This window comes from Didymosphaeria variabile, assembly GCF_027946475.1.
Source record: "Didymosphaeria variabile strain IMI 356815 chromosome Unknown scaffold_4, whole genome shotgun sequence".
NCBI lineage: Eukaryota > Fungi > Ascomycota > Dothideomycetes > Pleosporales > Didymosphaeriaceae > Didymosphaeria > Didymosphaeria variabile.
Genome location: NW_026611623.1, coordinates 3173868 through 3194543, shown reverse-complemented (window position 1 = coordinate 3194543; position 20676 = coordinate 3173868). Strand labels below are relative to the sequence as shown.

At 52.6% G+C, this 20676-nt stretch overlaps 5 protein-coding genes across 5 annotated transcripts; 3 read left to right on the top strand and 2 right to left on the bottom strand.

Annotated features, from left to right (window-relative positions):
* Positions 1 to 489: 489 nt before the first annotated feature.
* On the top strand, positions 490 to 3576 carry N0V89_005954 (uncharacterized protein; the record flags this gene model as incomplete). The annotated part of the gene is made up of 4 exons (XM_056214727.1): positions 490 to 1339; positions 1387 to 1715; positions 1763 to 2240; positions 2291 to 3576. 4 exons carry the CDS (start codon positions 490 to 492, stop codon positions 3574 to 3576), a joined length of 2943 nt encoding a protein of 980 aa, XP_056071994.1.
* A 1647-nt stretch (positions 3577 to 5223) lies between these two features.
* On the top strand, positions 5224 to 6851 carry N0V89_005953 (uncharacterized protein; the record flags this gene model as incomplete). Its single annotated transcript, XM_056214726.1, has 2 exons — positions 5224 to 5229; positions 5280 to 6851. 2 exons carry the CDS (start codon positions 5224 to 5226, stop codon positions 6849 to 6851), a joined length of 1578 nt encoding a protein of 525 aa, XP_056071993.1.
* Positions 6852 to 9941: 3090 nt separating this feature from the next.
* Positions 9942 to 11732, bottom strand: N0V89_005952 (uncharacterized protein; the record flags this gene model as incomplete). The annotated part of the gene is made up of 2 exons (XM_056214725.1): positions 9942 to 11133; positions 11224 to 11732. The coding sequence occupies 2 exons, from the start codon at positions 11730 to 11732 to the stop codon at positions 9942 to 9944; spliced, it is 1701 nt and encodes a 566-aa protein (XP_056071992.1).
* A 1850-nt stretch (positions 11733 to 13582) lies between these two features.
* N0V89_005951 (uncharacterized protein) lies at positions 13583 to 14800 on the top strand (the record flags this gene model as incomplete). Its single annotated transcript, XM_056214724.1, has 4 exons — positions 13583 to 13665; positions 13719 to 13725; positions 13768 to 13872; positions 13940 to 14800. 4 exons carry the CDS (start codon positions 13583 to 13585, stop codon positions 14798 to 14800), a joined length of 1056 nt encoding a protein of 351 aa, XP_056071991.1.
* Positions 14801 to 18224: 3424 nt separating this feature from the next.
* Positions 18225 to 18749, bottom strand: N0V89_005950 (uncharacterized protein; the record flags this gene model as incomplete). Its single annotated transcript, XM_056214723.1, has 1 exon — positions 18225 to 18749. The coding sequence occupies one exon, from the start codon at positions 18747 to 18749 to the stop codon at positions 18225 to 18227; it is 525 nt and encodes a 174-aa protein (XP_056071990.1).
* Positions 18750 to 20676: the final 1927 nt, after the last annotated feature.

Genomic DNA, 20676 nt, shown 5'->3' with positions numbered 1-20676 from the left:
CGCCAGAGCGCTACTGTGCGTACTGTGTATGTACCCCATTTGCGGGGATGGGAATCTTACCTCAACGAGGAGCATCCCCAGGTGTTATCCCTGCATCTTCCCGGCATTTCGAGGGGGTGCAATGTCCTCGGCGCAACGATCACCGAGGGCCAGAGCGCACCTGGGTTTCTTTAATGAATGTACCGCTCGCGGCTGCGTACCTTTAGCCGCACCTTGGTTATCGTACTGCTTTTTCGCTCTGCATGAGCATTCTCGTAACGGCTTGTATAAATACAACACGAGTCGTAAATCGCGCACGCACGCAGCTTAAGAGGAACGACTCATCTTGCGAGGTGCAGATAGCCGTGGCTCATCATTCATCGTAGCAATCATGTCTGCGACTTGGTTTTTCGTTTTTGTCTCGTTCGTATGTCACGCAGCATTCGGAAAATCAAACAATGACTTCGACGATCCCCCGATCAGATACCGTCCCAAGTTTAGATACTGGTAATGCGCTCTCCAATCCACCGGAAATCGATTGACCAACTGTCCAGGCTCCCCGATGCCAGCGTCTCGTCGGATGCTGTAGCCAACGATATTCGCTCGGTGAAAGAAGCTGGAGCTGGCGGCCTTGAAATCCTACCGTTCTACCTGTATGGCCAAGGAGAAGAGAGCTATAGGCGAAATGGCGCCGAAGTTGTTCCTCAGCTTCCCGACTGGTCCAGATATGGCTTTGGAACTGCCGCTTTTGTGGATGTATTCAAGAACTCGCTTGAAGCTGCTCAAGATGCTGGTATCTTACTCGATTATGCGCTCGGCCCTAACCAGGGGCAAGGTGTACCGTCCGATCCTACTACGGTTGGTCTCGCCGTCGAGCTACTGATGGGTCAAGCAACCGTTACTCCACAGGAAATTTTCAATGCCCATATTCCTCAACCCCTGCAACCATCTGCAACGATACTGAGTGGACTTTCATTCATGCATCCGCTAGAGCAGTTTGGAACCCCAAACTTAATTGCCGTCATCGCTTATCAAACCCAGAATGATACTGGTAATGGAACAGTGCATCTCATTCAAAATTCCTTTGTTGACCTTAGCTCGCTCGTCACCGGGAATAAGACCCTACTCTGGACCCCGCCAGACAATAGCCGGGTTTGGAGAATCTTCTCTTTCTGGGAAGCCTACACTAATCAGAGATCATGCGATGGCGGACCCAACGCAACAACTGCCTTGGGAAATGGCTCTTGGACTGTTGATCATTTTAGTAAAGCCGGAGCTTTTCGGATAACCGAGTTTTGGGACCAGTACATCCTTTCAGATCAAAGAGTGGCTGAACTGCTTCATGATGTTGGTAACTACGGTATGTGAATCGAATATAAACCTACTATCAAAGCTAACTCTCATTAGCATGGGAAGATAGCATGGAAATACTCGCTGCCCTATATTGGACACCAGACCTCTTGAATCGGTTCAAGAATAGCAGTGGCTATGACTTACTTCCATATCTGCCTTTACTCTTCAGCCCTTCTAATACTTGGAATGGCGCATTGCCGGTCTACAACGAGACCTTCGCGTTTGGCAACTCGACCAACGGCGGAGAATCTCGCTATCAACTGGAGTATCGCAAAGCGCTTAATGATGGCTACCAAGAGTACCTTGAGCATTTCCAGGAATGGACACATGTCATTGGCAATGAGTACTCCACTCAGCCGGCATACAATCTGCCATTGGAAGCCGTAAGTCTTCGCACCGTCAAGTCTTCAGGATGGCTTACTGTGACTAGCTCAGTGACATTCCTCTTGTTGATGCGCCAGAGGGCGAATCTCTTGGATTTGAGCAATTGGTGGATGTCTATCGCCAGTTCGCTGGCCCTGCTCATCTTTCCAATAAAAAGATCATCTCAACTGAGCTTGGCGCAGTTAACACACCGCCGTACTGGCTCACTGTACCTAATCTCCTCCAACAGATCAAGCGTTCCTTCGCCGGCGGCTTCACCATGAATGTTATCCACGGCTTCCCAACTCTTGCTCCCTACGCCAATACTACCTGGCCAGGATACACTCCCTTCATATATGAGTTCACAGACATGTGGAACCCGATACAACCAGCATGGCAGCACCTGAAAGACTCACTAGACTTTGTGGGCAGGAATCAGTGGGTGTTACAGCAGGGGCAGCCCAAGGTTGACCTCGTGTTGTATGCATACGCCACACCGTGGTCAATCATCAGCAGATACAATTCGGATAACCTTCGGCATTGGGGTAGGTATCCTGGAACACTACATTCTCGACACCATCACTAATAGCGATAGGCTATACATACGACTATGTGGGACCCGACAGCCTTGTTTCCGCGGATGCTTTCGTGAAAGACAACAAGCTTGGAATACCCGAGTACAAAGCGGTAATCTTCAACAACCAAACAGTCGTTACTACAGAAGCTGTGGAAGCCTTGAAGAACTTCACGGCTAAAGGACTCAAGGTCATTTTTGTTGGCCCGCCTCCGACCCAATCGTACCCCATCAATGCAGCTAGCCAAGAAGCGTTCAATTTGGCGATGGCACGTCTGCTGTCGGGACCTAATGTACTCCGTGCAGAGACTATCGATCAGCTACCGTCGTTACTCAAGGAAGCTGGCGTCACTCCGCGAGTGGGATTAAGTTGCACGCCTAGCTCGGTCTATACGGTATACCGCTCGACCGACGATGTTGACTACGTATACTTCTTCAACGACCAAGACAAATCGCCAAGCTGTGGTGCGAATATCGAAGCAGTAGGTGTCGTACCATATGTATATGACGCATATACCGGGACCCAATCACCGCTTTTACAATACACAACATCGGACTCTTCCATCTCGATGATCCCAGCACTGGAAGCGAATGAAACTCTCATCATCGCCCTACGTCGCAATTCTTCGCAGCCGGCATGTACGATGGCCCAATGGAGCCCCTATATCCGTTCTGTGAAAGCCTCAGGGGGGCATTTGCACGCCATCGTCACACACAGTCCCTACCTCTTGAGGACTAGCACAGGGAAGGCAACACTCTTCAATGCGTCGCTTCCACACGCTACCAAACTTACCACCTGGAAGCTCATTATCGAAGATTGGCATTCTGTACCCGATCGTTTTGCCATCGAGAACGAAATCACCAATCGTACTTTTGCCAATACTTCGCTCGTCCCATGGAGTCAAATCGATGTCTCTTTGCAGAACGTTTCTGGTATTGGCCATTACGTGACGACGTTTGAGCCTCCTACCGACGTCAATGTTTCCTCTTTGGTTGGCTATCTCAAACTGCCATTAGTTCAGCACACCGCACGCTTGTTCCTGAACGGGAAATGGCTTGGACCAATAGACCCTGTCAATCCTGTTGTACCGTTGAAAGGCCTCGAACAGGGCAAACAGTACGAGTTGAGAATCGATGTCTCGACCACGTTGTTCAATCGGGTGAAGGCTGAGGCAGATCTGGTCTGGATGGTGGGACAGGTGGCGAGCCATAAGGCCGCAAAGTATGGCAGTACGCCATATGAGAAGTATGGCCTAGTAGGTAAAGTTTCAATTGACTGGGGTTACAGTATCGATGTAGAATGTTGAGAGCTTCGGGTAAGAGTGCTGAAGCCAAAGCTACCAGCGAGCGGCAAAAACGAAACATTGTCAACAAGATTCAACGTGAACGTCCACGTGCTTCCAATTGTCACACTACGCGTTCTTGTTTCAATTCCAAGACCTCAGCTCCGCCTGCTCATCCGCAGCCCTCCAACCCCGATTCTCCGCGCTCATTTGTTCGAGCGCACTTGGCTTCTTCTTCGCTGCACCGCTCGCACCTGCACCATTGCCGCTACGCTTTTGCTGGCTAGCCAAACGCTGTTGAGCTGCAGCAGCACGACGCTCACGTTCCTGAGACTTAGTAAATATGTATTCCCAGGGGAGGATGACCAGTACCTGCCTCTGCTTGGATTCTTGCGCGCTCCTCGGGGTCGATCTCTGGCTCTTGTTTCGCAGTCGAAGGACGTTCGAGGGAATGACCGACGGATTGAGACTGTGATTGACCCATTTTGAGTGTTACCAAAAGCTAAGGGCGACAAATTGAGTGTAGACCCAAGTGGTGTCGTGTTGCTCGTGGGGATTTAACGAGACCTGGCGCCGAAGGTGGCGCAGCTTGTATTTGTTTCGAATAGTGATCGCGAAACCTCACTTCACGATTATTGGCTCCAGGCTCCGTCCAACTACTATGCGTGAGGCCTTAAAGGGCGCGAGACATATATAATGTTCTGTGTCCCCAAGCTGCAGTCTTAGTGCACAGACGAGTGCAGGCAGCAGCCAGTGGGAAGGGGTACGGGGGCGAAATCCTTTTCCCAGTCCGGCTATTCGCTAAGCTATTCTTAGACACACATAGAACCATTCTCCATGGTCGAGTAGACAAGAACGATACAAGTAGGACCTAGCGAATAACGCGATGCCTCAGAGACTGTCGTTGTTTCGAGGAGTATTAGATCGCGCCCTCCTTGTAAAGTGATATAGCTAGGCTTAAACAAGCTAAGTCTTCTGCGTCTTGCACTACTTTCAAGGCCTTCACCGTTTCTACTGCGTATGTTGTAGATCCCACGAGTCGTAGTATATAGCTTTCAAAGATAATTTTTTTTAGGAAACCGAGGCGGATAAGTAGAGTATGGTACCAGAGGTATGAAGAACAAGACTATATGGCGAGCAGACTCCGTGGACAACACGTTCTTACAGGTGATGAAGGACGAAGTGAGCCGTTGTACACTTCTCTGAACTCCCGCATCACAACCGTTCTTGTTGAGGCGGTGGAGCTCGCATGAGACCGCACGTGGTTGATGGATGTTGGTCTCCTCTTAGCCTACTGATGGCATCAATTGATGCTGGTCAAAATCGAATCTTGTGGAATTGCGTGTTGCCGCACAGCATGCACACTGCACGATCATTTTGCAGTGCAAAGCATATCGAATGGAGCGGGTTTCTACGTGTCGGGTTGATCTAGGACCCCAAACCCCGCCACTGTCAGACGCGTCACCCAAGCGGGCTTAGCGGCCACGGAGGTCCAGCACTTCGTCCAGCTTGCGCCATTACAAAGAGGCCTCAGCTACCACTGCGCTGGGATGTCTGTTAGTCGTTTTCTCCACTTTGGTCTTCGATGTTGGTTGTGATGAAAGTGTCGGGGTGCGACAAATCGAAGAGAACTAGGTCCAGCACTCCACGATCGCGAACAGGCTGCCAGACATGCCGGTACGTCCGAGATCACGTGGTTCGATCATGAATTCACGACCGTCTAACAGTCTGACAGCAAGAGACGCATCAAGTGCGATGAGACAAGACCAGCATGCCTCAAGTGCGTACAAGCTGGGTGGAGGTGTGATGGCTTCGCTGCCTCGCAGCCAGGACCCACCTCCTCTGCTGTGACTTCTAAACCCTCCACTCCAACGCTAGCGATTACCCGATATTCGATCCCGTTCCAAGTCCCCGGATCACAAAAAGATCGCCAACTGTTGCACTACTTCTGCGTGCAAGGTTCGCAAGAGCTAGCTGGATTCATGAAGTTGGATTTCTGGACTCGTACCGTGTTTGAACAGAGCCACCAGGAAGCGACCGTACGGCAAGCGCTGGTCTCTCTCAGCTCATTGCATCTCGACTACACGACTGATTCTCTGACGCACGGCGGCATGGCGCGAGATGACACGCTTGCACAGTATGGCAAAGCGCTTCGTATGCTGCAAAGGCGAATGAAAATGCCAGATGCAGAGGCCACTAGGACAGCTCTTGTCTGCTCGGTACTATTCTATTGCTTCGAAGCAACGCTCGGCAACAGTGAGGCTGCCACACATCACCTTCAAGGTGGATTGAATATGCTGTCGTCCTGCCGTGGTAATGGCACCGAGCAAACCGAAGATCTTCACGGGATCTCGCTGGAGTTTGAGCGGCTGGACTTGCAAGCTACGCTTTTCTACGATCAGAATGTCCCCCATCTCGTACTCCCACTCCCACTCCCACGGGACGACGATGACAACGAAGGGTGCGGCATGCGGCCTTTCCAACGCCTTAGCGATGCTCATCGTGCTCTCGTCAAAGCGATCAGTCGCGGGTGGCGCCTGATGTGCGACAACGTGGATTACAAGTTTACTTCAGCAGAAGGTCTTGCGGAACCGATTCTGCACGAAAAACGCAACCTTCGAGAAAACCTTGTGCAATGGAAGACTGCATTTGACAACTTCAAGCGGCGTCCTAGTGCAGCCGATCAACCAGGGTACGCTCAGCAGATCCTTGTGATCCACTGGCACATAGCTCTGATGCTTCTCGATGCCGTGTTCCCTGCCGACCTCGATGTTTGGGGCGCTTCACCCAATCCGCGCGCCGTAGAGATGGTACAGTTGATAGAGGATATCCTCGACCACGACCACGGCCACAGCAAAGCGTCAAGCCCGGCGTCTTCGACTTCTTCGTCTTCGCAGCGCATCGTGACCTCAGAGATGGGGATCATCGCGCCGCTCTTCGCAGTGGCACTCAAATGCGCCGATCAAGAAGTAAGCAATCGGGCGTTTGAGCTGCTTCGCTCAACGCAGCGGAGAGAAGGTTTGTGGGAAGCTTCGCACATGGCATCTTTAGTCTCGAAGCTGAGAGATGCAAGGGAGCTGCGCTATGCACCACAAGGCGAAGCTGCACTTGCGGAGGCGAGGAAGCAATCGCTGGAGATGTTGTTTGATCATGAACTCAGCAGCGGGGGAGGGCTGATGAACGTCAATATGACGTCTACGTATTTCGAGAAGGCGGTTGAGGCGCTGTACGGGTCCTTTGAGCATGTGGGAGGAGGACACGACGAGGGCGATGATTTACGAGCCGAGTCATTGACCTGATGGCGGTTTGGATAACGCGACGAGGCCGAAGCGAGTTCGTGAACCCTGGAACCGCAACAGCCACGCAGCACCTGCCAACAACACAAGGTCCACCCATGGCAGCATTCGACGCCCGCCAGAGACGCGCCGTCGCCGCACCGCCATCGCATTCTTATGCAGAAGCTACGTCCTCCACAATCGTAGACGAGCAGACGCATCCGCTTGCCCCCTTCTCTTTGCTGACATTACGCTGGCGCCGAGCGCGCGACAACGCCCACCTCGCTCAACGCGCCGCCATGCGTTTCCTCGAAGCCTCCGCTCTGGCACTCGCCATATTCATCGTCCCGGCCAGCATCCAGCACTTGGTCCGCGGTATAGACACCCTGTATGAGGTGGCCGGACGCCGCGCGCGCACAAGCTTCGACGAGGTGGGATGGTGGAGAGTGGTCGTAGGAGGAGGCGTGCTGGCGGCGTGGCATGCGATACTGATAACGCTGAGCTTCAGAGCACTTGCGGACAAGGGTCAAGGAAGCAAGAGAGGATGGAGAGATGGTACCTGGAGCCGCACGCTGGGGCGTGTTCTGGTGCCTGCGTATCTGGTCGTCGCGCTTGTCGCTTTCTTCTACACGCTCGCAACGCGCCTCGCTGCACCCCGCGTCGTCCCTATGTCCCGCGCATTTGCCGAATCATCAGCGCCACACAGATGAACCACGCTCCGCTAGGGACTTAACCGTTCGAACAAACTGCCAACACTTTCGCTATCTCAGAGCGGCCCCCCACCCCAAGACCTTGGACGCAGTGCCATACCGGCGGTGCAGCCGTCTCCCCGCGGATATGACGGGGCTTGTCACATCACCACCAGTGCGGGACTATGCATCATGTGATCATGTATGTACATCTGGTCTGGAACAGACCTCGACCCTACGTCTCAATGAAAGAGGAACTTGCTTTGAAGAAAGATGGATTGGTGTAATCCACTGGCTTGCTGCCCGCTATTTGCAGGGGAACATAGACGAACAGCCTTCGATGGGAGCAAGCAGCTGTGGTTAACAGATAGAGGCGGATAGAGCGCATGCTTCGAAGCATGCAATGACCTGTGGTATGCAAAGCCGTGAGGTACAAGACAAGACAGATAGAGCGGGATAGATTGCGCAGCAACGTGATCGAAACTTTGATGCAGTCTGTCACGGATTGGATTTTCTGCTTGGATTCTTGAACTGTCTTGGAATAACCGCGTTGAAACGTGATCATAATTCCAGTTGCCAAAGGCTTCAAACCAAATGCTCATGCACATGCAAGGCCAGACTCCTCCGAAACCCACCTTTACTCCGATTGATCATCATCAACTTTTCGTCTTTCTTGCTTGCACGGATATAGCCCGCTCTGTTGGACTGACAGCAACGGACATACTCCGGCTACCGTATCTCCCAGATATTCTGCGTCCATGTTCGGCTCGTTACATCGTAATTCACTTCCCCAAATCGCAAAACCATCCCCTTTCCCTGACAAGGTTGCGCCAATTTATCTACAATATAGGACAAGGTCCGGATGACGCGGTGACAGGTACAGTCCGCCGTTTGATGCATGGCCTGGTCCATCAATGACCGCCAAACTGCCGAAGCAGTGGGATGCGTCAGGCATGTCCGAGGGAACCTAGTGCAGCCGCAGAAAAGGAAAAGATAAGAGACAACATTCAAGGTCGTATGCCTGCGCCTGGAAAATGTGCTCCCTTTCGGCAAAACATGTCGTGATCTTGTCCCGTAGTACTCTCGGTGAGGAACGCGCAAAGCTTGTGCGTTACGGTTGACTGGTGCTCAGCGTCCTTTAGCTTCCACGAGTTCGCCTGGACGCGGCATGCTGTGAAGCTGCGTTAGCCGATCCCATCTGTGACTGCGAATCGTAAAACGCCGATAGCGTCCGAGGGTCCTCAGGCGACCCAAGATATGGCCTATACCGGTTAAGGCATGTCAGCATTGCATCGCGGCGCAACTCCTGCAGCGTCGCAACGATCCCCAAGCTCGTGCTTATTCTTGTCCTCCCTACTATATGTTGCCAAAGCAGGCGTCCCCGTCAGCAAAATCAATTCCACCTTATCCGGTAAAATCTGGTGCGTGAAGGTTCGCTCTGGTCCTCACGCGATGAGCGACATCCAAGCTTAGGGGCGTCTGCTAGTCCATGATGGCGTTCCGTAAGCGCACGGGTACGACGCGCGCGAGCCAAATGTACGCTACGTCAGCCCAGAGTTTTGCTTGTCGTTCTCGATTCTGGGTAGTTTAACCGGGAACTGAAACACACGCGTTGCGGGTATGTACGCAAGAGGCGAACAATTTGATCTCCAGTGAGCGTAGGAAATGTTCGGACAGGCCCAAGGTTTCAATCGAGAGAGGACTCATTAGAGAGTGCCGGTGAAGGGCACGCGACATGTGGAGGTGGCTGCTTGGCAAGAGGGAAAAGCAACGACAGGGTTGCATCGTGGCGTGAAAGTCTGTGGGTGCAGGAACCTCGTCCCGTCCTTGGCTCCTCGTCTTGCCGATTTCCGAAGCTCAAAGCTCATGCTGCGACATAACGGAGAGACCGACAGGTTGAGAAACAGCATCGAGAGATGTTGTTTGCGGCTTGAGAATGCATCTGTCGCGTTGGAGGAAAAGTATCGTATTGCCACAGCGCATGTGTTTGTTGCTTGGGAAGAATTTGGCCGTTTTGTCGCAGGGGATTCAATTCGTCGCGTTGGAGAACTTGTTGCTTGGGAAGAACTTGGCCGTTTTGTCGCAGGGGATTCAATTCGTCGCGTTGGAGAACTTGTTGCTTGGGAAGAACTTGGCCGTTTTGTCGCAGGGGATTCAATTTGTCGCGTTGGAGAACTTGTTGCTTGGATGTATGTGGTGGTCGCAATGGCAATCGCTGTAATGTGGTCAGACATGTCATAATTTTTCCCTCATGAAGTCCACTGAGCTGCTGCGCCGCAATTCAGTCGACGTAAGTAATTGGGTATATTGTCATGTTCCAAAAAGTCCCCAGTGAATGCCGGGTCTGTTGGCCGTGATTCACCTCTCTTATCGTTACAAGTAACCAATCGTAACAAATCTCAACCGCCAGACCAGTACCTAGTATTTAAACATTGCGAACATCGTCCTTGATGCCACGGCGGAGGCCGATGAGCTGTATCATCTCAGTCCAGAAGCCTGTAGGCGGAGAGATGAACGAGGCCTCGTAGGCATCGATCAGGGGTGCATCCCAGACTAAGTCGACCTGCTTGGAAGGAATAATCTTCGTCTTTCTGAAGAACTTCCAGAACACGTAAAGGCAGGGGGCAACTCCGACCATGGCATAAGTCGTGAAGAAGGTGTCGTAGGTGAAGTTGCCCGGCAGGAAGACGCGGTAGCCACTAACGAAGACGACAACTATCTCGAAGGCCAAGGCGAAGTATGTCTGGTAAGGTTGGAACCAGCCGCAGTAAGGGAGAGTCTTGCGATCGATACCCTGCGCGACTGTGGCTCTGTAGAATGCAATATAGGTGATCAACATTATGATGAAGTCGATGAGACCGCTTGCCGTGAGCAGACCAACAAGCCAAGTCAGGACCTCATTACTAGCGCTGGAGACTGCTAGGAAGGACAGGAACGGGAAACACATGGTAACCGCGAAACACCAAATTGGTACACCATTCTTGGTACACTTGCGAAGGACCTTCGGGGCATGACCTTGCACAGCTAGAGAGTACAAGCTTCGGCTCGCGGCATATGTGTAGGTGTTACCCGCGGAGAAGATACTGGTGACGAGGAGGGCGTTTGTGAGATCTGGAAGAGCTGAAATACCAAGGTTCCTCATGGCGATGACATAGGGCGAAGCTGCAGCAGTACCGGCGCCAGCTCCAGAGCCATTGTTGACTTCGTCCAGCTGCTTGTCGTTGTAAGGAACGACGATTCCGGTGCAGAGGGCTCCGAGAATGAAGAAGATGCCGTATCGCCAGTAGACAGTCTTGTAAGCATTCTTGATGTAGGTTCGCGGCCGTTTGGCTTCTCCGGCAACCATTGAGATGTACTCAGGACCGACGATGCAGAAGGAAGCGGCCCACAGAGCAGCCAAGAAGCCCTCGAATCGTCCCTTGGCACCAGGCGCGAGATATTCGTGCATTGCTCCCGGGTCGCGCCAATAGCGGAAACCGTAGGCATCGTTTTTAGGGTTACCTCCAACCATTGTGATGAAGGTGAAGCAGTAAAGCATGACGATCAAGATGACTTTGCCGCCGGACAACCAGAATTCCGCTTCACCATAGGCCTGGACAGCGAGAACATTGCAAGCTCTGTACAAGAATTAGCCCTCCCCGTTACGTTTGCGCTTTTACATTGGAAGCCCAGGATGGCGACAGGAGCGTGCAATAATGCTATCTTACCCATATAGAACGATCACAGCGATAGCCACACCCCAGATGGGAATGTTGTCCCTCCAGAAACCGAGCACAGTGTGCAGGGCTGTAATCTCGAAGGGGATAAGCAGTGCTTCGTAGAGGAAGAAGTTCCAACCAGCTGTGAAGCCCAAGGCTTCATCAACCCAATGCCCCGCGAGTCGAACAAAACCACCGCTCACAGGCATGTATATGGACATCTCGGCGATACAGTTGTTGACCATGGCCATGACGAGCGAGTAGAACGTGTATGCCATGAAAAGCGAGCCGGGGCCCGCTTTGTTGAGGGCACCACCGATACTGACGAAGAGGGCAGTGCCGATGGAGCCTCCAATGGCAATCAATTGGATTTGGCGATTGCCAAGGTGACGTTGCAGCTCGTCGGAGTTGTCGCGGGTCTCACCATGTTGCACATCGTAGGCCTTCTCACCCTGGTCTTTTTCTTGGGAGGCTTCGTTGACGTAGCCGTCGTACTTCCTGGACTCGTCGATGTCCATTGTTGCAAGGGGAGTTGGCGCGTTAGGATGTAGCAGTCGCTCTTGGGGGTTGTTGCTTTGGAGTCGAGTGAGGTGCTTCACGTGGGCAAGTCGATATGTGTACAACGAGTCCAACTGTCGAGGGCAGCGGACGTGGAAGAGATGGCCGGGAGAAGGAAGCCCCGGTGAAGCCTTGCCAATTCGGTGAGAGAGAGGGACGCAGGGCGCCTTTATACGCGCACCGAGGAGGCATCGAGAGTAGGAGCGGGCGTGGAGCCTCGCTTCGGAGCTAAGGCCAGAGCGGGCCAAGCGGCTGGGCAGGCGGCCCAGAGCACGTCCAGGATGTGCCGCTGCTGAGATTTCACGCAAGTTGCCCCTCGAACCACACGAACCAACCCCGCTGCGCCCGCTCGTTGCCCCCAATCAGGCGGGGGGTGCATGCCCTCTTTTGGGCACGCCGAGCGTCGTCATGTGGCCAAGAGCCCGCTACCCGGGTGCCCGGCCGCACCAAGCCAGAGCGACAGCGACCTGCTGCACGCCGCCCGCCATTACACTCCGCCGCGCGTAATCAGGTGTCCACTTGGGGCAAAGCCAACCCGGCGCGTTTGTCGCAGCAGGCGCGTTGGGTGCTCGACAAACGGACCAGGACACGCTCCTGTGACGACCTCGCGAGCCGACGTCTTCCTCCAGAGCTGGCCGGGTCAGCGAGCGCCGTTTGCAGCCTTCGCCTCCATGGGCATCGAGCCCTGCGTTAATCCGCCTTTCACAGATACGGCTAACGCGACGGCAGCATTGTTGGGCCACCTCAGCGGGTCCGGTGTGGTTAGGCTTCTTTGTCCATTTGTCCAATCTTCGCCCGTGGATGCTTCGAACGCGGGAAGCCTAGACGACGAGCAAGTAGCCTCAGCGCGACTTTTCTTTTCCCTTTTCTGCAGTCCATCGCGGGTGCTCGCGTGCTTTGCATGGCGCTTCAGATCGAGGTATACCATACGGCTTGGACGTGTCCACCGAGGCCTGGCGGCGAAAGCGACAGGAAAGCGTGCGCGCCTGTCCGTTGCCCCTCTCAGCTCTTGCACGAAAACTTCCAGGCCACTAGGACCCCGCTGGGCGTCCCTTTGTTAGCTGTCCGGGGAATCTGTCGCTGAAAGTGTGTGCGAAATCCCGTCTATGGCATGAGTACATTTCCACGAGGGGGGAAAGGAAGACAACGAGAGCGGTGCGAAGGAGAAATGCAGGAGGTCGGATGAAGCAGGCGAGACGTCTCGTACCTACCTACCATAAACGCGCAAGCAGGAGACCGTAGAGACATCACGTGGCCATGATGGTACGTGTCGCAAACATCAACGCGACTCCGAATATTCCGAATAGTCCGCAGCTCCTTCATGGCACCCTGGCTCCATATTGTCGTACTGCAGCATTGGTTGGCCCTACCAAACGGACTACATAGCACAGTTATTCTTCGCCCGCGGCTACCATCTTCACCTGCGTGTGCGCAACTATCGATAAGCACAAGGAAAGCGCCCCGCGCGACCCCACCTACTGTCACAACACCATTGCAATTGCATCCACTTCTTCTGCTCTCGGTCTATGCATGTTGTTCACATGCCTTTTCTAACCTCAACGTTCACTTCTGCTGCTACGCCCTATCTTACCATTGCATTCTTATCCTGCATCGTCGGCGAGTTCCCTCCTCTTCTCCCTACTAGACGACTCACCACAGCGCTTCGTCCGATATAGCCCTCCGATTCCATTGGGATCCTCTTTTCTAATACGGACTCTGCGTGGAACCATCCGGCCGCTCTTTGCCCCTCATTGGTGAACACTCAAAGTTCCACACCTCCACGTGCTATTTGAATTTTGGCGCCATCAATATGTGTCGTTGGTTCGCATACGTTAGCCCCATAGAACCATGCCTGCTCTCTGATGTTCTCATCACTCCGGCGAACAGCATAAGGTACGTGTATCTGTTCAATCATGGACCAAATGCTCATTGATTCCAGCAAACAGTGCTCAGGTACGTTCATTGGTTCATCCTGCCTGGATAATTGCTTAGTAGGTAGAACACTATCTGCCTGGTCTACTTCCGCATCATAAAGAGAAAGAACTCGACCACAGCTCGAATGCTCTACTTCGAATGCGTAACTCACTCCTCAATATGGACGTACGTATGCGTGCCTCGCCAGAAGCACATGCCCGACATCTGCTAACTGGTGCTTCTATGTTCCAAGGGTTTAGGTATTGCGTGGTACACCAACTCTGCTGCATCATATATGAAGGATGTCGAGAGTTCTCGCCCGGCCCTTTACAAGTCACAGTCTCCTCCCATAAATGATTTCAACTTTCGATCACTTTGTGAAAACACCGAGACATATTGCGTATTTGCGCACATCCGAGCAAGCAGCGGCAGCACCGTGACACAAGTGAACTCTCACCCCTTCGTCTTTGGCCGCCATGTTTTCATGCACAATGGCGTCATCTCGAACTTTTCCTCCATTCGTCGGGAAATGACAGACTTGATGTCTTTTGATGCATACTGTAACGTTTTCGGAACCACCGATAGCGAGCACTCTGCCGCCTTGTACATGACAAATCTCACGAACAACGGCTCCAAGGGAACCTGGCAGCAGACATACTCTCTATCTGCAATGCTTGCCGCAATGCAGAAAACCGTCATCCAAATCATAGAGCTCCAGAAGCTCAAGTGCGACAACGTGCGGACCCCCAACTCGCTCAATTTTTGCACCACCGACGGTCACAAAATGGTGGCCATCCGCTTCCGCAACCATACCTCTCAGCAACCGCCTTCACTCTACTGGTCGGAATTTGCTGGTCGTACACTTAATACGAAGTACCCCGGCCATCCGGACTCGAAGGAGCTGGTCAATGAGCAGGCTATCTGGGGAGAGGAGAAAAGGATTGGCAAGCATACTATCATCGCGAGCGAGCCTACTACGTACGATGAGAAAGAGTGGAACCTGATTGGGAAGAACTGTGCACTGATAGTTGACGAGGAAGGGACGGAAATTGAGGTGCCGCTTCAATATGACGCTGCGTTGGACGCAGGAGATCCGGACGCAGACGATGATTAAGGCCTCGGGTCCGATCATCCGACAAAAAGCGAACCTGACTTGGCGTCAAGGCTGAGCACATACCTGCGCAGATCAGCATCATATGTTTCGTAAGGGTGCGCTGTGTATATACAATCAAATTGTTCACAGAAGACTAGAAATCAAACCTGTGGTAGCCCAACTCGGCATTATAGACACAGAAGGGACGTGATACAGGTCGACGATGTAGTTTCATCTAGATAAGCTCTCTCAGAAAGCTCGAGGGCATTTGTGCGCAAACCCTTAAAGGATAGAAGTCTTCAGAGGCACTCTATGCGCAAGGACAAGAAAGTTAATATTGGGAAGCCCTTATGATCATGTGGCTCTGCACATCTTTCGAGTCTGCATCACGTCGCAGCCTCCCTAGGAATCGCACATAGACATTATACATTATCGATGAGATTATCGTCATCCATTGATCAGCCCTACACGCCCTTTGTCTATTTCGTCTCCTCACTCCGATTGCTCTTCGCACTCTTTTGGTCCGCATCAATTTCCACCAGCTGCACAAAGCTTGCATGGTCGTTTGTTTGTGGGCGCATCGCGTGCGACACCCGCACGCTTGTCGTAACACCAATCCCATTGACGGTCCAGTTCGTGCCGAGAGTGTTTCCGTGACTGTTATTGGGACCAGTCTGCTTCGAGTTGGAGTTGACCGAGCTGCCGAGGATCTTGGGGAAGAGGCGGGCGAGGCCTAATCTAATCGAGGGCAAGCAAACACAGATGATCCCCACCTCAGTCTCGATGAGAGACCAGAGACTGGCTTCGAGATAATCCCCTGTAGGTTTTCCTTAGTCCTTGTTTCGGTGGAAGGGAGGGGAGAGATCTTACATGTCATATTCTGGGTTTTGGCAAAGTGTACGAGACTCCTCAAGCGCAAGATGGACACTACGGTTACGAAAGCTCCCACACTAAACATCAACAAGACCCCGATCTTCTTCTTTGTTGACATGTGTAGATTCCAGATCTGCGTGATTGGCAGCGCCAATGTCACGAAGTCCATGACGATTCCGATACCCGCATGTGCGAAAGCCAGGTTATTGTTGCTGACACAATGTCCTTGGTGCTCACCATCCCATTGGGTCCATGCAAAACTGATCGGAGAGCAAACGAACACTGCCGCGATAGTGCACGCAAAGGTTGCCATCAGATTGAGCGTGATACAAGACCACACGACTGTCCTGAAGCTCTTCAGAGGAAAGATCTGAAGGAAGAAAATGAGGAATGAGGTCTTCACTAGACCGATAGTGGCGAAGTAAATGTATTCACTGATCCAGAAGTACTGCACAAGGAGTCAGCATGTGCGTATATTAGTACAGCACGAAAGCAACCTACGAGGAGCGTCGATGTAATCGTTTCATCCTTGATTGTCCACATATCTCGGCCGATTCCAAGGTACGACATTCGTATGCAGCATGCGAAAAGCACGATGTTCAGAAGCTGAAGATGGATGAGCGATGCCTCACGAATCTTCAATGCGTGACTTACAAATGCCACGCCCATATTGACATTGTCAAGTATATTGGTTCTCCCCACAGTAAAATGCGTAGTATACCGCGCCGCCACCGACAAAGTGGCAAAGGTGAAGAAGACGGTGAGGATCGTACGGTAGGATTTAGACTTGTCGCGGATCGGCTCATTACATGAAGTCGACACGGCCTTGAGCGTTGCGAAGATGTCCTTTGGCTTGCATGACTTCTGGAGACAAGCCTGTATTGCTGAATCGAGGAGCGTGGTGCGACATTCGCACGTAACCTTGCCCTGACCAAGTTGTCCGAAGCAGGTATCTGTCCGAGACCCAAGGCCCTGGCATTGTTTCTGTCGAAATGTTTAGCTAGAAGTAGAACCAAATCCCAGCGAGCCTTACCATGCAATCAGGTATGCCCACGGTCTGCCGTGGCGTAAGATCGGCTTGCACCACACTCGCCAACAATGGGACAAATAGAGTACATCTGGCGAAGGGATTGATCCATCTCATGATTGAGAACGACGAAAAAGACTAACAACAAAATCCCCACGCGAAATCAACGAAACCACATCTGCCTCAGGGACACGGATACAGACATATGTACGTGGATCCCTTTATTGCGCCAGCAACTCCTACTCATGGGAACTGCAAGCCTCAAAGGCCATATGACTAGCTACCGATGGATTGGTCTAGCACGTACCTTGAGACTCCGCACCAGATGGCGTTGCTAGTCCACCCAGATTCAAATCATGATTGTCGTGATCTACAAGATCAGCTTGCGGAGGAGCCGGTATCCGTTTTAGACTTGTCGTGGCTGGCCTATCAATGTTCTGCTTGATTGTTTAAGCTTTGGCTAAGCGTGCCTTATGGGACGTGGCGGCCCTTGATGCTCATACGGAGCAGCTTCTGCATGGGAATTTCACGTCGACGAACAAGTGCAGCGATGGGACCGCGAATAAAATTGATGGCTAGAAGGTAAGGCCTCCATCCTCGTATTTTCATGTCAGACTTGACAAGCACACGAGTGGGGGGTGGATCCAGACTTCGTGCAGTAGCTTTCCGTCGAAGCGAAAGAAGGGCTTAACTGAAGACTCTATTGCGCTTGATAGGTGAGTCCAATCTGAGAATATTCCAGAGGTTGGTTAGTCTCTTGAATATCGCACATCGCAGGAACGCTCATGGCAAACTCGTTTTGGCCTGGTATTTCTGCGATCAATATAAGAAAGTTGTTGAGACGCATTCAAGTTTTGCCCATCTAGAGCTTGTGGAGACTCGAGACGAGAGTCTAGACCATCATCTGGGTCGGGTACCTGATCGACCCCAGGTACTCGCGCTACGCATGTATCGGCCCGATAGGCAGACGCACAGCGCCTCGTGCAGTCTGCCAACCTGAAATACCATTGGCAAGTCACCGGCGAAGAGTACATGACCCCCGCCGATCGCCTAGCACTACCAGAAGTGCAGCCTGTAGCTCCTTGCTTAGAAACATCTACTTCTGTACAGGTGGGTTCAGAAGGATCACGGCCCGAAGACCCTGTGTCAAGACTAACCACGGATATTTGTAAATGTAATATAGACAATGGAGCAGGGTGCTAAGACTTTTTGCAAGGCTCAAAGTCATGACTAACTCCTAGCAGCGGTCCTGACCACCCATAGTCGTGGTCGATGCTGCTCCCACTCCGCGTCGGGAATACTGTGCCGTTCGCTCCTGCGCTTTCCACTTCAAGCTCGAGATCGACTCGTAGCTTGACGTATGCGATCCCGCACTGAGGAGCTGACCATTCCAACGTCTTCTTCTCGCCCTGGCTCCATTCAAGCTGCTTCACAGGGAGTGTATTGTTGCGCAAGGGGCCGCGTACAACAATTTCATCGACCAGCTACGGCTCCATCAGCTCAATTCCTCGAAAGGACGATAGAATCGCAGGCTCGTATCAAGCCTCAAAACAAATATCGGTGTCGCACCTTTGAAGAATCGTCGATTTCATCCATCCAATACGTAAATCTCCAGCTCGCTCTCACGCCCTCATCGATTGCATAACCCGCCTCCATCGTCGTGCCATTTCTATGCATCTTCAATTTCCATGCCGCCTGATCCAGCGGCACGTCAACGGGATATGCATCGTCCTTCATCTCTCTCCACTTGAGCCGCATTTCGCAATAAGTCTTCGACTCGCGCACGCCCGCACCGACACTAGCCTCGGTGTATGGTAACGTGAACCATGCCCAGGGCGTGTGGCATCCGGGGACAAAATGCGAGCCCCAGCCCTGCTCGGTGCGCCCGTGTGTCGCATTGAAGCCTGGTGTGCTGTCGGGACAGCCTGGACCTGAGAAAGAGTCTATGTTGAAAAACCAAGTCTCCGGGCACTCTGGAGAGGGCGGTGAGACTTGTCGAGCAGAGAGGAAGTTCGGGAGAGCGGTCGTCGCTCCGACGAAGAATGCTTGGACAATTGCTCGAGTTCTCATTTCGATGCCACGGAATATCGGGGAACTTTGGTGGCGAGTTGCCGCGAGGTTGCCCTGCCGTCTTCTTAAAGAAGAGCATCACCCTGTCAACACACATCCCGTGATAGTGCGCCCAAGGCGTCGATATTGCGAAGGAGCGCATCTCGCTTCATCCAGGAAACTCCGTCGGTCCATGCGGATGCATTCCGGGCAACAGGGCGTGAAAGTATACAACATGCATGCGTCTAGACGATAGCTTAGGTACCATACTTGTGGTACCTTTGATACGGACCATATCTCGATGTTGGCCAGTTGCACAATCAAGGTCGAACGCAGAGCAGATACCCGGCACAGGATCCACCTTCACGACTAACGGGATGGTGGGGATGGCTGCAAAGTGGGTATGTTAATCTATCCCGGTGCGGGGTACACGTGCTGCCATGGTTTTCCATGCAGCAACAGCAGCCTCTAACTTCCTCGCGTCATCCTTCAAATCGAGCATCCCGGTGTTGAAAATGCCTTTCTTTGATCATGGTGCGGTACGCCTATTCTATACGTCGCACGGAGTTCCTGACGGGCCACCCATAGCCCTTATCCACGGCTGGGCCTGCGATGCGCACGACTGGAGCCACCAAATACCCTTACTCGCGTCTCTTGGCTTCCATGTGATTGCACTCGATCTTCGTGGGCATGGACGGTCGAGTGCCCCAGCGTCAGTTTTCGACTATGCCATGAAGACGTTCGCGGGTGATGTTGTTGCCTTAGTTCAACACCTTCAGACCGGCCCTGTGATTGTGATGGCGCACTCGATGGGCATGATCATCGCCTCAATTCTCGCAGTCGAGCAACCCGGAACGGTAAAGGCGCTGGTTCTTGCGCACCCGATCTATTGCGGTACACCGCCTGCTTTGGCGACCATGAGTGACGCAATGTGCAAGAACCCAAGTGCCGCGCCGGAGATGGTTGCTGAATTTTTCGAAACCCACATGTATACCGCCCAGACACCCGGCTGGCTGAGGACATGGCATATAAGACGCGTTCTTGGAACAGATGGTGCTGCGCTTGCGGGTTGTGGCCAAGCGATCGTGGATCTGTTTGAGAGCGTGGTTGGCCGCACCGAGGCGACGAAAGCGTTCATGAACAAGAGAACGGCTCCAAGGCTCGTGGTGGCTACAGATGTTATGCCAGCTGCCGTTGCGTGGGAAGAAGAAATAGGTCTCGGAACTCGGGACGAATGCCATACGCTGGATGAAGGGACTTTCAGCCACTTTGTAGATAGCGCAAGATTCAATGGCATACTGAAGGACTGGTTGGTGAAAGAGACATTTGCCAAAAAGACAGGCTGACACAAACCTCTGAACTTTTTCGCGTACTTGCGATTACCTGATCAGGGCCCGACAGCATCACAGCAACCGTGAAAGAAGCATACTATAGGTATCTCCCTGACTAGCGGTTGAGGCACCTGATGTGAAGCAAAGACCGGTATGGGTACTGGAGACTCATCACAAATGACTGTCAAAGGTGTTCCATGGTGTTTCGTCTTAGAATCTATATTCGCCTTCTTGACATAGGTATACATGTTGCTGCTTGAAGCACCTTAGGGGATGAGTGTTTCACGTGTCCTCTGGCCATCGGAGTCACCAGGGATGCGACTTCGATCATGGTTATGCTCCGACATGCGTACGGTTGCAACACTGAGGAGATAATGTCAACATGCGTCACGGCCAAGAGTGTGCGAACGGAGAGGTGTTGCCCGGGCTCGGAACCGCGACTTCCTGTGCAACAACGCTAACCGATTGTAGCAGTGACCAACAGTCATCGCTTCCCCCACACAGCTCCTCCCACTCGACCAACCCACAACACGACATGACAATGCGGTCAACTCTGTATCCGTTCGAAGTCCTGTGCATCGTCAATACCGGTCGCTTCAACTGCAGCCGCCCAGGAC